Source organism: Fundulus heteroclitus, chromosome 1 (genome assembly GCF_011125445.2).
Source record: "Fundulus heteroclitus isolate FHET01 chromosome 1, MU-UCD_Fhet_4.1, whole genome shotgun sequence".
Taxonomy (NCBI): domain Eukaryota; kingdom Metazoa; phylum Chordata; class Actinopteri; order Cyprinodontiformes; family Fundulidae; genus Fundulus; species Fundulus heteroclitus.
Window position 1 is genome coordinate 26804849 of NC_046361.1, and position 13250 is coordinate 26818098.

Below are 13250 nucleotides of genomic sequence, written 5' to 3' on the forward strand. Positions count from 1 at the left end.
TAGGCTGACAGAAAATGGGGTTGAGAGAGGGCAGTCCTTCTCCTACAGGATGGCACATCTGGTACTGTACATGATAATGCCTGTTTCACATATTTTATTCTATTCATCTTATTTGTTTCTATTCAATGACCTAATAGGTTCCTATTTTGTTATATATTTCTAAATATATCTAAGTTTAATAATGTGTACAAAAACACATTCTTTTGTTTATTCAGTCAGTCAATTTAATACAGATGGCACGATAAATTAATATGTCGACATGCCTCTTTTTAAATTCAGCATCTTGCGATAAATTAGCCCTTCGTGTTATCGAAGACGACCCTTTAGATGCAGGAGAAAACTCAGGTTTTTAACAAAATGGCTGCTTATCCATTGATCTTTCAGCTGATGGATAAGATGAGTCAAGTTTAGATCAAATAATTAATCAATAAGTTTTATCCTTAGTGGCAACCTTTTTGTTCCTAACAAATCTTCCATTCCATATAAGTATGAATATCCAGCATAATGTTGTTGTTTTTCCCAGTGTTCCTTTTAATATTTTGTGTATATATCCATGCATTTTGGTGCAGGAATGAAAACTGTAAAACACAGACAGCTTCAATGGAAAACAAATCCGTGATTTAATGTGGCTGCACCCCTCTGCGTTTCTAAGTTGTTGATGTTCTTTCAGTACGTTTCCTTCGGTAGTACTGAGCTCACAACCCAAGATGATATTCTCATTCTGTAAACAGTGTGATGGGTAAATGTGACCTTTTTTCTTTTACAGCAGACCCATCAGGTGAAGATATAGCTTTAAGGTAGCTCGCGGAACAAGAAATGATGTAATCTGAGGTTGGATTGGTAAATAGAACAAACAAGAGAATAGATGCACCACTGCAGCGAGGGCTTCATTAAACATCACGGTTCTTCAGCTTCAAAAGTAGACCTGGTAGAGTACGGCCACTGAGAGCTTTTTTTTTTAATGGACGCAAAGCAGAACGGCAAAGTGGTCTCACAACAAAGCCTCCATCATTATCATCACCCTGTGAAAAGCAGGCGTATGTTTTGATGAACAACCTCTTTCAAAAATACATGAATGAGCTGTGCTCCAGCGGTGTGCTCTGCTGTTCCAAAATGAACAGCAGAAACATGAAACCAATGCTGTTTTGTTTTTCTTTTACCTTCATTAACGTGTTTACATTTTTTTCTTTTTTCTTTTTTTTTTACAGTTAACTAATTCACAGATCTGTCATGTTGATGCCTTGATAAATATGGTGCGTTACATCTGAGGGGATACTCATTGTTATTGCAGGTGGAGTCTCTTAAATGTTTGGATATGTTATGTGTGTCTATGTGTTTATATATATATATAGGATACAGTTTCCCAACAATGCATCAGAACTTTGTTCCATTTTGATTGTCTGTAAGCGTCCAAAAATTCAAAATTAGATTAATTTAGGTCATATTTTGTGTGTCAAATTTAGATCTAAAAGTGTAACTCAAAGCAAAAGATGACAAAGCATGCAAATAAAGCATCAAAATCAACAAAGTACATCTTTAACCTAAACTTTAGGAATCATGGCTTCTGTAAACAGTCATTCTGTGTCATTAATGTCTCTCAGTCTTCTTTTTTTATAAGGGAAATAAATGCCTCTAACGGCACAATTATCCCAAACACAGATCAAAACAAGTTTTTTTGACTGGATGCGGTAAAGCTTCTAAAGCGGCCCTTCTAAATTCCCAACCTCAAAATCTGCCTTCAAGACATGCGCTAATTGCTAATGGGGGATATAACTTGAGTTTGAACTAATGTACAAATGAAACTAGATATTTAAATACCACATCTTACCACAGCTTACCATAGTTTTCTGTGGCATTAGGTAGAATTGCCTTTTAAACTGTATGACGTGTGTCAAACATTTTGGGTACCCTTCTTCTAACTTCTCATAATTTTAGAAGAACCGGTGTAATAAAGTCGGGTTTGTAAGCCACTTTGCTCAAACACGCCTTTTAATATCTGGCTGCAAATGTTCTGTGTTCACTCTAAAACAACCACTTTGTTCTCCATATGTGGCTTCATAAAAAATAATTGGTAATATGATTTCACTGGAAGGTCCCATTTGTGACCAAGCTTCGACGTCCTGGCTGAAAGTCTCGTGGTGCCAACGTTCAATATTTCAACCTAATGTTATTTGCTGATGATGCCATTTTCTTTGTAGCGTGTAACTATTCCTCTTGCAGCCACACAACCGCGCAATAAAACATGTTTTCTCAGACTTGCAAATTCCCTCCTATTTTCTCCTGGTGTAATTATCCCTATTATGACACCAAACACTTTTCGGGTTTTCGTTTGAGCAGACCACAGAACTTTAATTTGGCCTTTTATGTTTCTTTTTAAATAATGGCTTCTTCCTCTCTCAATGGCCTTTCAGCCCATGTTGGTCGAGGCTCATTTCAGTCCCTAATGAAACTCTTAAACAAACATCAGTCAGTAGCCTCACAAAGTCTTTTGCTGTTGTTCTTGAGTTACGCACATACGCACATTTCACACCAAAATATGTTCATCTCTGGGAAACAGAACCTGTCTCTTTCTATAGGAGTATAATGACTGGACAGTCACATGCTAAATAGACTTACAATAGATACAATTGTTTCAACACATGAATATGGCAACTTCAGGCATCTGGACATTTTACCCTAGGATGAACCACACTTGTGGAAGTCAACAGTTCTTGATATCTTGCCTAATTTCTTTTGATTTCTCTATGTTGACACACAAGGAAGTACTGGGTGTATTTTATTGCCTTAAAATACATCCAAAGATGTGGCTCTGTTTAACTCAGATGTTAAAACTCGGCAAACAAAATGTTACATAAACGGTGTGAAGCCCCTTATATACACTATGTTGTGAATGTTAAAAAACAATGAGACTATATTACCAAAAAAACAGTTATTTCTGCACCTTTTTAATTTAAGATTTTAGATTTTGCTCCTTTAGTTTTTATTTTCCACACGGTTTAGTGCTTTTGAAAACAGGCTTATGTAAAATTGAGACTGCCAGCTGCATGTTGTCTGCAGAAAACAGCCACAGTGATACAAAATAGGCTGTGGGTCTAAAAGTGTATTCAGAGGCTTAAATAGTCTTAGGGACTTTTGTCTTTTTCTGTTAGCTCAATATTAACCAATGAGTATTGTCACACCAGATGCTCCTGCATCGTGGCAATGCTGCTGTACAGAGCACCCAAAGGCTACATAAATTTAAGTATTACCATAATTAAAATATATTTAGATCCCAGCTTATTTCTCACTGAAGCAGAAACTTTATCCACGTTTATTTCATTTTTTGAAACAGCAGCTTGGTTGAAGCCGACCTCTGGCTGTGGCCAAACCCCTGTGACATATGCAGCGCATAGACGCAGCAACCCTTGATACGGTTTCTGAGGGTTTCTTCTCAAAAAGCTTTGTGGGCAAAAACATTTGCTAAATTAGTCAAAGGTTTGAGAAACTGAGAAAGATTGATGCACAAAACGTATGTGGCGACTAGAAACTGAATCAACAGATTCTTATTGCTCCGTCTACTCCAACACCCAGTTGGTCGTTGCAGATGGCCGTTTGCACTGAGTCTGGTTCTGCTGCTGGTTTCTGCCTCTTAAAGGCGAGTTCTCCTCTCCACCGTCGCTTCATGCATGCTCAGCATGAGGGATTGCTGCAAAGCAAACGACAACGCAGACGACTGTCCCTGTGGCTCTACGCTCTTTCAGGAGGAGTGAATGCTGCTTGTCAAGACTCGACGCAATCTGCTGGGTTTCCTTGGATAGCAAACTTGTTTACCAATCTGTCTGTATGATTTGAATGAATTTGACTCTGTAAAGTGCCTTGAGATGACATGCGGTATGAATTGGCGCTCTGTAAACAAAATTGAATGGAATCCTATTCAGCCGATCACGTTGACAAGCTGCCCCTAGAGAAAATTCACAATGAATTCAAACTTGTGCACCCAGGAAGCTGCTGTTTGTTGTGCAGTCCTTGCATCCTGGAAAAAACATTCCAATCAGATCTTTCTTTGTTTTGATTACAGAATCATAATTGTGTAGTCCAGTTTCTACTTTTTCATAATTAGCATGTCATTCTTCCATATGAATCTCTTTTGACAAGGATTAAGTGTAAATATTTCAGTGCAGGTATCCTACAGCATCTGTTTTATGTGAAGCAGCAGCATCAGCTGTCGTTGTAAATCGATCACTTTACAGTGTGCTGTTACTCGTTTATCACCTGAACCGACAGCGGGATGAAATGAACTGTCACAACAACAATCTGCTGACAGCACACAGTAGCCTAACAGCCGCTTACGTCTCACACCTTGTTAATATGCTACAGCGCGACACCAATGAAACTGGCTGTTTTTTTTTTTTTTTTTGTTTTTTTGTTTTGTTTTTTTTAAAGAAATTTTCTGTGCAACGTGGCTCAGTAGGTTTCGTCATCATTAATAATTCAGAAGCCTCTGAACTTGGCACTGGCGCTATAAATAAAAAAAAAGGGCCCGATCCTGCAGGATTGCTTTTGCACTGGTTCGGGAGAGATTTGCGTGGGGTAGAAGTTGGGCGATGCTGGCTTATACGCTCCGCCATGCTCCGTGCCTAATGAGAGAGGATTACTGACACGGTTGTGTTTAATTGGTCCACTGTTGTGAAATCAGAATGGATGGCTTTATTCAGATGTGATTAGGAGTTGGCTGAGATATTCAGACAGGGGATCAACAGCTTCACAGTGACCTGCTTTCATTGGATTGTTCTTCAGTGAATGTTCCCACACTGCCGCTCCTCCTCGTGCCCTTTTCACTCATTCATAAACGAGTAGCTACCGAGCTTTGGGATGGATAGCTGTTGCCTTTGACGGAGTATAAAAGAAATTAGCCCTAATTGAAATTTCATATTCTGTTTATTTGAATCGACTCCAAAAAAAGATCAGGAGAGCTTGTGGGAAAAAAAAACAAAAAACCCTGAAGCATAGTGATTGACCACGTGCATTTTAGAAAAGCCTGGTACTATGGCTTATATTTTCCTTTACTCCTCCGCTGAGACTTGGAGAAAACGGAGGCGAGGATAATACAGCTCCGCCGTTATTATATAGATGACAGTGAAGAGAATAGAGCTCTGCTGGGTTGATGTGTTGGAGGTCCCAGTGTCTCTGAAAGTGTGTCTGGAAGCAACAGCTGCAAAGCAAAGCGTACCCGATCAATTCCAATATTTGCTCTATTCATGTTATTGTTGTTAATGGATTGTGAGATAATTAACGAAGTATGATGTTATTGCCAAAGGAATTAATGTAATGCATTTATAAAAAGGAAGCACAGAGGATGCACACTTGCACCTTTCTTTTTGAAGATGAGTTATTACAGAAAAGCCTTGGAACAGCAGTTTTCTGCAGCCCAAGAAACGTTTCAGAAACGGCACATTGTGTGGACCGAACGACACTTAGTTCACAAAGATATCTAACCTTTAAAAAGTCCTTTGATGTAGTGACAGGATAGCTGAGCAGATATTTATCTGCAGGGACAGGAGGTGACAGTGCTGTGTTTCAACACTGCTGTAGAGCTGTCTCGCACCCAAAGCCAGGGTAGTCCTTAGGGATCACAGAAACCTGTCCTCCTCTGCCAACAGATACTCAACTTTGGTATCTAGGACTCCAACCGTGTCCTCTGTATTTGTCCTTGACAAGGTTAGAAGTCCTTTTTGACAAGCAAGCCAAGTTTTGGACATTGTTCCCTAAATGCCCGACTATATAGATGGCCCTAATTCAATTCAGTTTAGTTCTGAAATGTTGGTTATCTCAGTGAGAAATTAGATTTTGATTTCAGATATTTTGATTTTGCCAATGTAACGAACAAGAAGCTATAAATATTTATTCGAAGGACCTACTGCTGTCTGAGTATTCGCTGTGTTGTGTATGAGGACTAATATTTTAAAATAGTTTCTGAACTGCACAGGAAGCCAGTGTGAAGAATATAAAACAGAAGTTATATGATTTAGCTTATTGGACCATGTCAGTGACCTTGCGTCAGCAGAGAAGAAGTTCCCTCAAGCCAAGGCATCACAATGCTCTAAACATCATTAAATGAACACATGAACAATTGTCCAAGTTGGGTGCATAGCACTCAGATTTGTGTTTCACATTGTTCTATAACTGAAAAACAAAATACCAAGAAATGTTTTTTTATATGCAAGTCCAGGGAACCAAAGTTGACCTCTGGCTGGAAACACTGAACTTGAGGAATTACTTTGCTGATGTTTGAGTATATTTCAGTTGGGGCTAAAATTATTATTTCTGGAAATTATCAGCCTGCCAGTTACTAACATAGCTCACCAGCATCAGAGTGTGAATGGGTGAATGACTGAATGTAATGTAAAGCACTTTGGGGTTGTTGGACTTTATAGAGTGCTATACAAGTACAAGCCATTTACCCTAGTGTGTGGGTGCAAATTATTAAAGGTTTTTCAGTTAAGCCGACAGAGCAGCAGACTAAAAGGTGGTAATTTGGGCCTGACACAGTTGATCAATTTAGATAACTTATCATGTTAACATGAGAGTAAAAGATGTCCTGAAATGACTGGATAGTACTTGCCAGGGGCAGTGTATGAAATCAAAATAATAATGTACTGAGTACTGAGCCTTGAGGAACCTCAGGGCTTAAAGAGAGAGAGTATAAGAAACTCATATTAGCTTGTTAAATGGTTGCGCTATCCACTTAGACAGTCAACCTGTGTTGCAGACATGCCCATTACAGCTTGTCAGCGGCAGTTTCAAAACGGCATTACATGGGATAACTATGTTCTTTTTACTGGAAAAATGCCAAACACCTGAACCGTCTGATGAGTTGTGGAAAGGGGAAACTGTCTTGCAGCCAGCTGACTGGCAGTACACAACAACAAGTGGTAGATTGCCCCATACAGCAGGAGAAATTGCTGGCCACTTTGCCAAATGAGATGTCTCTGACATCTCATTTAAAGGACTTCATACCATATAGATGGTACGATGAAAATTTTCAGAGGTTTTGAAACCCTTTAATGTTTTAAACCTTGGAATTATCCTTGAACCGGTGATTGCTCAACTCTAGTGCTGAGGTACTATAATTAGGTTGCAGCTCAGTTGTTAGTATTGGGCTTCAAGTTGGAAGCTGAAACTTGCCACTTGACCCATTCAAAACAGCGTAGAGGTGGCTTAATTTGTTAGAAAAAAACAAAAAAAAACTTTATACAATATATGAGAGAGACAGGTCTCTACGTACAACACTCTTGTATAGAGTACAAACAAGACCTCTAGATGGGATCACACACTACAATCAAATCTTGTCCTACTGGCTTTTATTTTCTGTGATTCTTCATGTTGAACTGAGCTATAATTTAAATAGGACAATTGTTTCTGCTGAGGTCTTGTTTATAAAATCTATAACAATTTTTCTTAGAAGAAAACCAGATAGAGAAATCTACCATATTATGATCCATATATGATTCATAGCTGAGCAACAAATGTTCTTCTAGATAAAGCAGTTCAGTGCTTGCATGTAGCAAAATGCTAATCTATTAAATAACTAAATTTTATGTCTTTATACATGTTAAATGGCCATGGGAGTTATCCTGTCTCGGTCTGCATAACAGGTTGGAAGGCTTTGCCTGATTAGATGAAATTATTGCATGTATATAGTGCAGTTTTGAGCAGTCAGAGCAGACTGAGTTTCCCTACGACAGCTTTGTACACAAAAGGAGACTTGAGAAAGCACTGGAGAGTACAGTTTAAGCTAAGTAAACCTTTGGATATCATGTGGTATAACTGATCTCTCAGCTAAAACCAGTGACTTTTATTAGAGTTAAGCCTGCTCAAAATTTCTACAGCTAAAATTAGTTTTCTACTCTGTACAGTAATATAAAGAGTAAACATTGGCAGTGCAGGTATAGTTTACCTGACTGGTTGGAGTCTCTGTGCAAAAGCATTCCCAGCACATGTTGTTCATAAAGAAAACCATCCCTCCTGATTCTTTCACCCAGAAATTGCTCAGTTTCTTATATAAATGCTGTTTAAACACTAGAACAACCAGCCCAATAACCGTGGTCACTTTTTGCAAAAGTGGTTAAGAGCCTATAAGGACAAATGCCTCCAAAATAACTGAATTACGATCAATTTAATATACATTCAGAATCAGGATGCTAGCTTATTGCTCCATGTGGCGAGAGGGAAGCCATTTCTCTGTTCCTGTACTTCATATTTTCAGATGTTAACCTCTGAGGTGAAAATTAATGCTTCATTTCCACACCGGGGAATTTTTTTTTCCCTCGCATCTGTCGTCATATGTTTGCAGGTTTGTGTTGTGCTGTGTGACACTGTTTGTCCTTCCATAGGAGGCATGCATCTCTGCCGGTGGAAGCCACAGAAAATCCCGGGAGGTTAGGATCCGAAGGTTGCAGAAGGGTCATCCCCTGCCGCAAGTGGAAGTCGGCCTCCTTTGGGTACAGTAAGATGTTATTACATGCTGTTATTACAAAATCTAAATGTGCGGTGTGTCCCGTTATATGTATGGCATCCAAACACCAGCAGCTTTTTGTCTTCCTCCTGTCACTGTATAAAGGTTGTCCAAGCTAAAAATCAATGCCCTGCTGTAGTTAGCCTTTCTTCATCAGCTGTATCGGGTCTGACAGCTTGACAGCTACATACTTTGCTGCGTCCTAATGTTTGAGGCTTTGCAGCTGTTCTCCAGTCATCAGCGTTTTATGAATGCAGTTTGAAAGCCCCTGTTTTGTTCTCCTGATGTGTACACTCGTCTTTTGTGACCAAGTGCACTATAGGAGGAGATCATTAGGTTCAGCCTTAATGAAATATGATCTAGTCTTAAACGAGCCTTCAGTGCTGCTCAGCCATTAGCCTGCACTGAGCTCAGACCCTCAGAAAGCTTCTCGGCAAACAAGGAGAAAAAGAAAGCAGGCTGTCAAATCTGTGGGACTGACTAGTGGGAGCTTCAAAAGACTTGTGAGAGTTTCAGAGCTGCCTCCTAGTGCTTTGTGCTTCATCATTAAAAAGAAATATGCGCTTAATCCATAGCCCACTTTTGGCTCGTGTGCAGCACAAAAATAAATCGTGCTGCACGGTTTAAAAATATTCTATAAAAAAAATCAGTTTCATGAGTAAGGTTGCTGGTTTTTTTTAAGACTTTTTATTATATTGCAAGAAATTTGCTTATTAATTTGCTCTTTTGATCTGCTCTTCTCGTCTCGGCTTGATTGTTGTTCAGTCAGTAATATTAAAATACAGCTGAAGGCTAATAGGTTAAACGGATTATGATGGCTGTAAGCAGCTGAGAAGCTTTGTTTACTGTACATCAGGCTTATCCTGCCACAGTTACAATCAGCTGATTGCTAGCTGGTAATGTAATAGCTGAATGTTGTGTGTGCGTTCATAAAAAACCTGCTCCTTTGTGCTTAACTGATTGTAAAAAATATGTTGTACTATTTAGAGATAGAAGTGGTGAAGGAGCTAGATCTGGAGATCAGAAGATTGCGAGGACCTTTCATACCAGGTTAAAAGCTATACAGTTGTGACTGAAGAACATGTGTCAATCCTTTCTGCGTCCCATACAGTCAAATATGGGGAAGTTTTAGGTATTCTGACCGTCAGCACTGGCTGGTCCAAAAGAGGTTAAGAGGTTAGCATTAAGGGTGTTGTGGGGAACAAAGTTGGTTTTAGCTAGCTAAAATGCTAAGAGGGAACGTTGCAAAGGGACTAATATGATCACATTTCTGCTGCTATAAAGACTCCTTTTTAATTTTTTCTAACTTCGGCACTGTCTGCTGGGACGCTTTAAATGCAACAGGGTGTTGACTTTGCACATTAGCTTGTTTTTTCTCTTATCAGTTATGTTTATTTGGCTGTTTTAGGTTGGTAATTCAGTTCATGGTGGGGCAAGCTACATATCTTATCTTTGTTGAACAATGCTTATATAAAACTTTCATTGAATCCACCTTTCTTTCCTTCATTATCGCTGTAGCGAACGGATAAACTGTTTCTCGTCTTGCCATGTACGCTGGGTTTTAAGAACAATGAAACATAAAGTCCAGGGATTTCTCTAAAGTATGTGTTCCTTTTAATGTACGCATGTTCTGAACAGTGTGTGTAAACTGGGATCAGTAGTATGCAATTCACAGTGTGCTTCTATGTCAAGTATTTCTGTGATGCCTCCATCTTACTGTATTTTATAAAATATGAGGTTAAAATGGCTTTAAGGCAAAAAAGCCAGGCTTGCTAAAACCACGTCTCATCATTTGTTTTTCAAAGTGTTCCTGAGTCGACACCTGCAGCTTACGGTCGATTCAAACAGTAAAGTCGTTCCTGCTAACGGTGTTTGTGGGAGTTTGGTTAAGTGCTAGGTTAATGGTGACATGGTAACTCTCTTTTTGTATGAATCATTGATAGTTGAATCCCGGCTAATACGGGACTGTTGGCAAACCTAGTGGAGACTGAGAGAAAGATAAGCAAACTATTTCCCTGAGGGCTAACACTAACTTTAACGTTGGTGAATGTAAAACCTAAACCTAAGGTGAGTGGATTAATACCACTCAATTAACTTCCTTTTGGGACCGACTTAAGACGGTCGGGACTGACATCCAGTGATCTCGTTAGAGTTCTGGGGTGTACTTCTGGCATTGATTGGAAAAGGGATGATGCTTTGGTGCTCCAGTAGGGTACTCTTGACTCTTGGTAGTCTCTCTGTCACTGTGAATATCAAAGTTAAGGGTGAAAAACACTTAGTGACCCTAGAATAATTAAATCAACCAAACTGTAGGTATGGTGTGCAACCCTTGCAGATGAAAGCTGCCTGAGATGTTTACATTTTGGCTATGCTAAAGGCAGCTAGCTGATACAACATCGACTGTAAATGGTAAATTTACTGTACAAAAACAACTATAGATAGTTTAGTCAAAAACAGATTATTTTAAAAATCCTTGATTGGGATCCTAATCCAGAAATCCTTTTATGCATGGCTTCTACCTTATTTGCACAATTTGCATGGCATGAGCTGAGTCAAAAAAACTTCTGCTGATGAGATTGGGGTACTTCTGTAGCACTGAACATGAAACCAGTGTACAGCAAAGGTACAGCTGTAAATTGTTCTCTGAAAAAGATTCAGTACAGTCTGATCATTCATCCAATTCACAGACAAATGTCTTTTTTTTTTTTATGTTCCTGCCCGCGTTCTAAATGGGTTTCCTTCAGGCTTCTGTACAGCAAGCCTGACATGTTTAGTTTGAGTGATCCCAGGGTTAGAGAAGGTAATTTGTGTCAGTCTTTCCATTTTTACAATACTTTCTGTTTCAAGCATCCGTAACGCTGTGAGACTCTGATTGTTCATTTGTTTATTGTGTCAAACGTATCAGGCCGGTCTGAAGTGTAACAATGAATGTGAGTGGGCAGCTTGCTGAATGCATGCCTTAGAGAACACAAACACATTGCACTGGGGCTGAAAGAAGGTTTAAAATATGGATCGCGGCGTGACGCTGATCGAAAGCAAACGCCGAGGCTTCCATCACAGCTGTCTTTTGTCATGAATTATTTTTGAGGGATGGTTTCCTTTGGTAGTGGAAGTTCTCTTGCCATAAGGTGACCGAGGTCACACACCAGTTTCAAACAAAGGATGTTGCATTGATGTGGTATGTATTGTTGACCACCGAGTCACTGGAAAACAGCATTTTTCACATTGTGTTTAAAGAGAAATGAGGAAAGATGTTGTATAATCATTCTCCGCTGAGGCTCTGCGGCTGTGACTCCTGATGAGTGACTGATTTTTTTGCGGCTGTGTTTTCTGACTGTGTTTGTGTGGCGCTAATGTAAAAACGAGTGGGTGAAATATTAATTACTTTGCCACTTCTGATGTGCGGTGCCATGCCCGGCAGCATGCTCATTGCTTCGCCTGGGTTTAGATGTATGTGTGTTGCATAATAGAACATGTTGAAGAAAAACTTTAATTATCCGACGCGTTTGCGGGGCTAAATAATTCATGACAAATGGGTGTTGTTTTGAAAAAAGGGCTGTCTGACCTGTGTTGAGCTGTTGCAGCGCAGTCATTTACAGTAACTTGCTAAAGTATTTAAACCCCTTCGGCTTTCTCATATTCTGCACATACAACCACAAACTGTAGGGATTTTGCTGGGATTGTATGTGATAGTTCAACACACAGTAATGTGTGATTGTGATGGGCAAAAAAACTATACACGGTTATCAAAATTTACAAATAATAATCTGAAAACCAAACTGCATCGTCTTGAACAGACCGTCTCTATGGTGAAACATGGTGGTGGCAGTATCATGCTTGGGGACGCTCTTCTTGACCTGGGACAAGGAAACTGGCCGTAATTGATGGAAAGATGGATGGAGCTAAACACAGGGTAATCCTGGAAGGAATGTGCTAGAAGCTACAAGAGATTTGAGATTGGGGTAGAGGAACTTCACCATCCAGCAGGACAAAACACCTAAACATGCAGCCGGAGCTCAATGAAACAGTTTTTTGACCAAACCACGTGTTAAAATTGGTCCAGGAAAAAGCACACCTGCACTGTTCAGATTTCTGTTCGTAAAAAGTTGAAAACTGTTGTTTTGTTCCCACTTAACAATTGTTCTTCAATCACAAACTCCCAACCTTGTAATATGAAAAAAAAAATGTGAAAAAGCTGAAGATTTTAACAAGGTTCTTTAAGCGTGTGGTGTTCTCTTTTGTTTAATAGCTCAATTATTTACTTTAGCCTCTGCGCGCTGAGCTTGGGCGGATATTGGAAATTAAAATGTGAATCTTGACGTTCGAGCTGTGCTACTCACAAAGACGCGCTTAAAGCTAGAGTTAGAACAATCTCTGGAGACGAGCAGTCAGATTCAAAGCGAGCAGAATGATGCTTTACTGTACTAGTGAAAAGAAATACTCCGTGGATATGCTTGAATCAGGACTACTGTTGTATTCTTCTCCTTACAACTACTTTCTTGTTTGCCCTCATCGTGTCTTACCCTGCTGGTTTTCGCTTTCTCTAGCTCGCACTTTGCTTTCAACAATTACTTGCATAGGAAGCATTTGATCTGCTTCTGTAAGGGACTTGACAGGCTCTCTAAAAGCTTCGACGTGATGACTTATTTTCTGTGCCTAAACGTATATGAATCAGGGCAATGCATGTTATGGTTCTACCTCTAAATCTGCTAACTGAAGAGGGAGCAGAGAGTAAATGAGCCCAATGTGATAACCA

The 13250-nt window shown here is 39.5% G+C and overlaps 1 protein-coding gene across 3 annotated transcripts in view; it reads left to right on the plus strand.

Annotated features, from left to right (window-relative positions):
• Positions 1-13250, plus strand: part of LOC105932290 (IQ motif and SEC7 domain-containing protein 1) — a 146746-nt gene that overhangs the window by 35009 nt on the left and 98487 nt on the right. For all 3 annotated transcript variants that reach the window (XM_036139319.1, XM_012871383.3, XM_036139322.1), the window contains exon 3: positions 8373-8480. In XM_036139319.1, coding sequence (XP_035995212.1) covers positions 8373-8480 — 108 coding nt within the window. The remainder of the gene's footprint in view (positions 1-8372; positions 8481-13250) is intronic.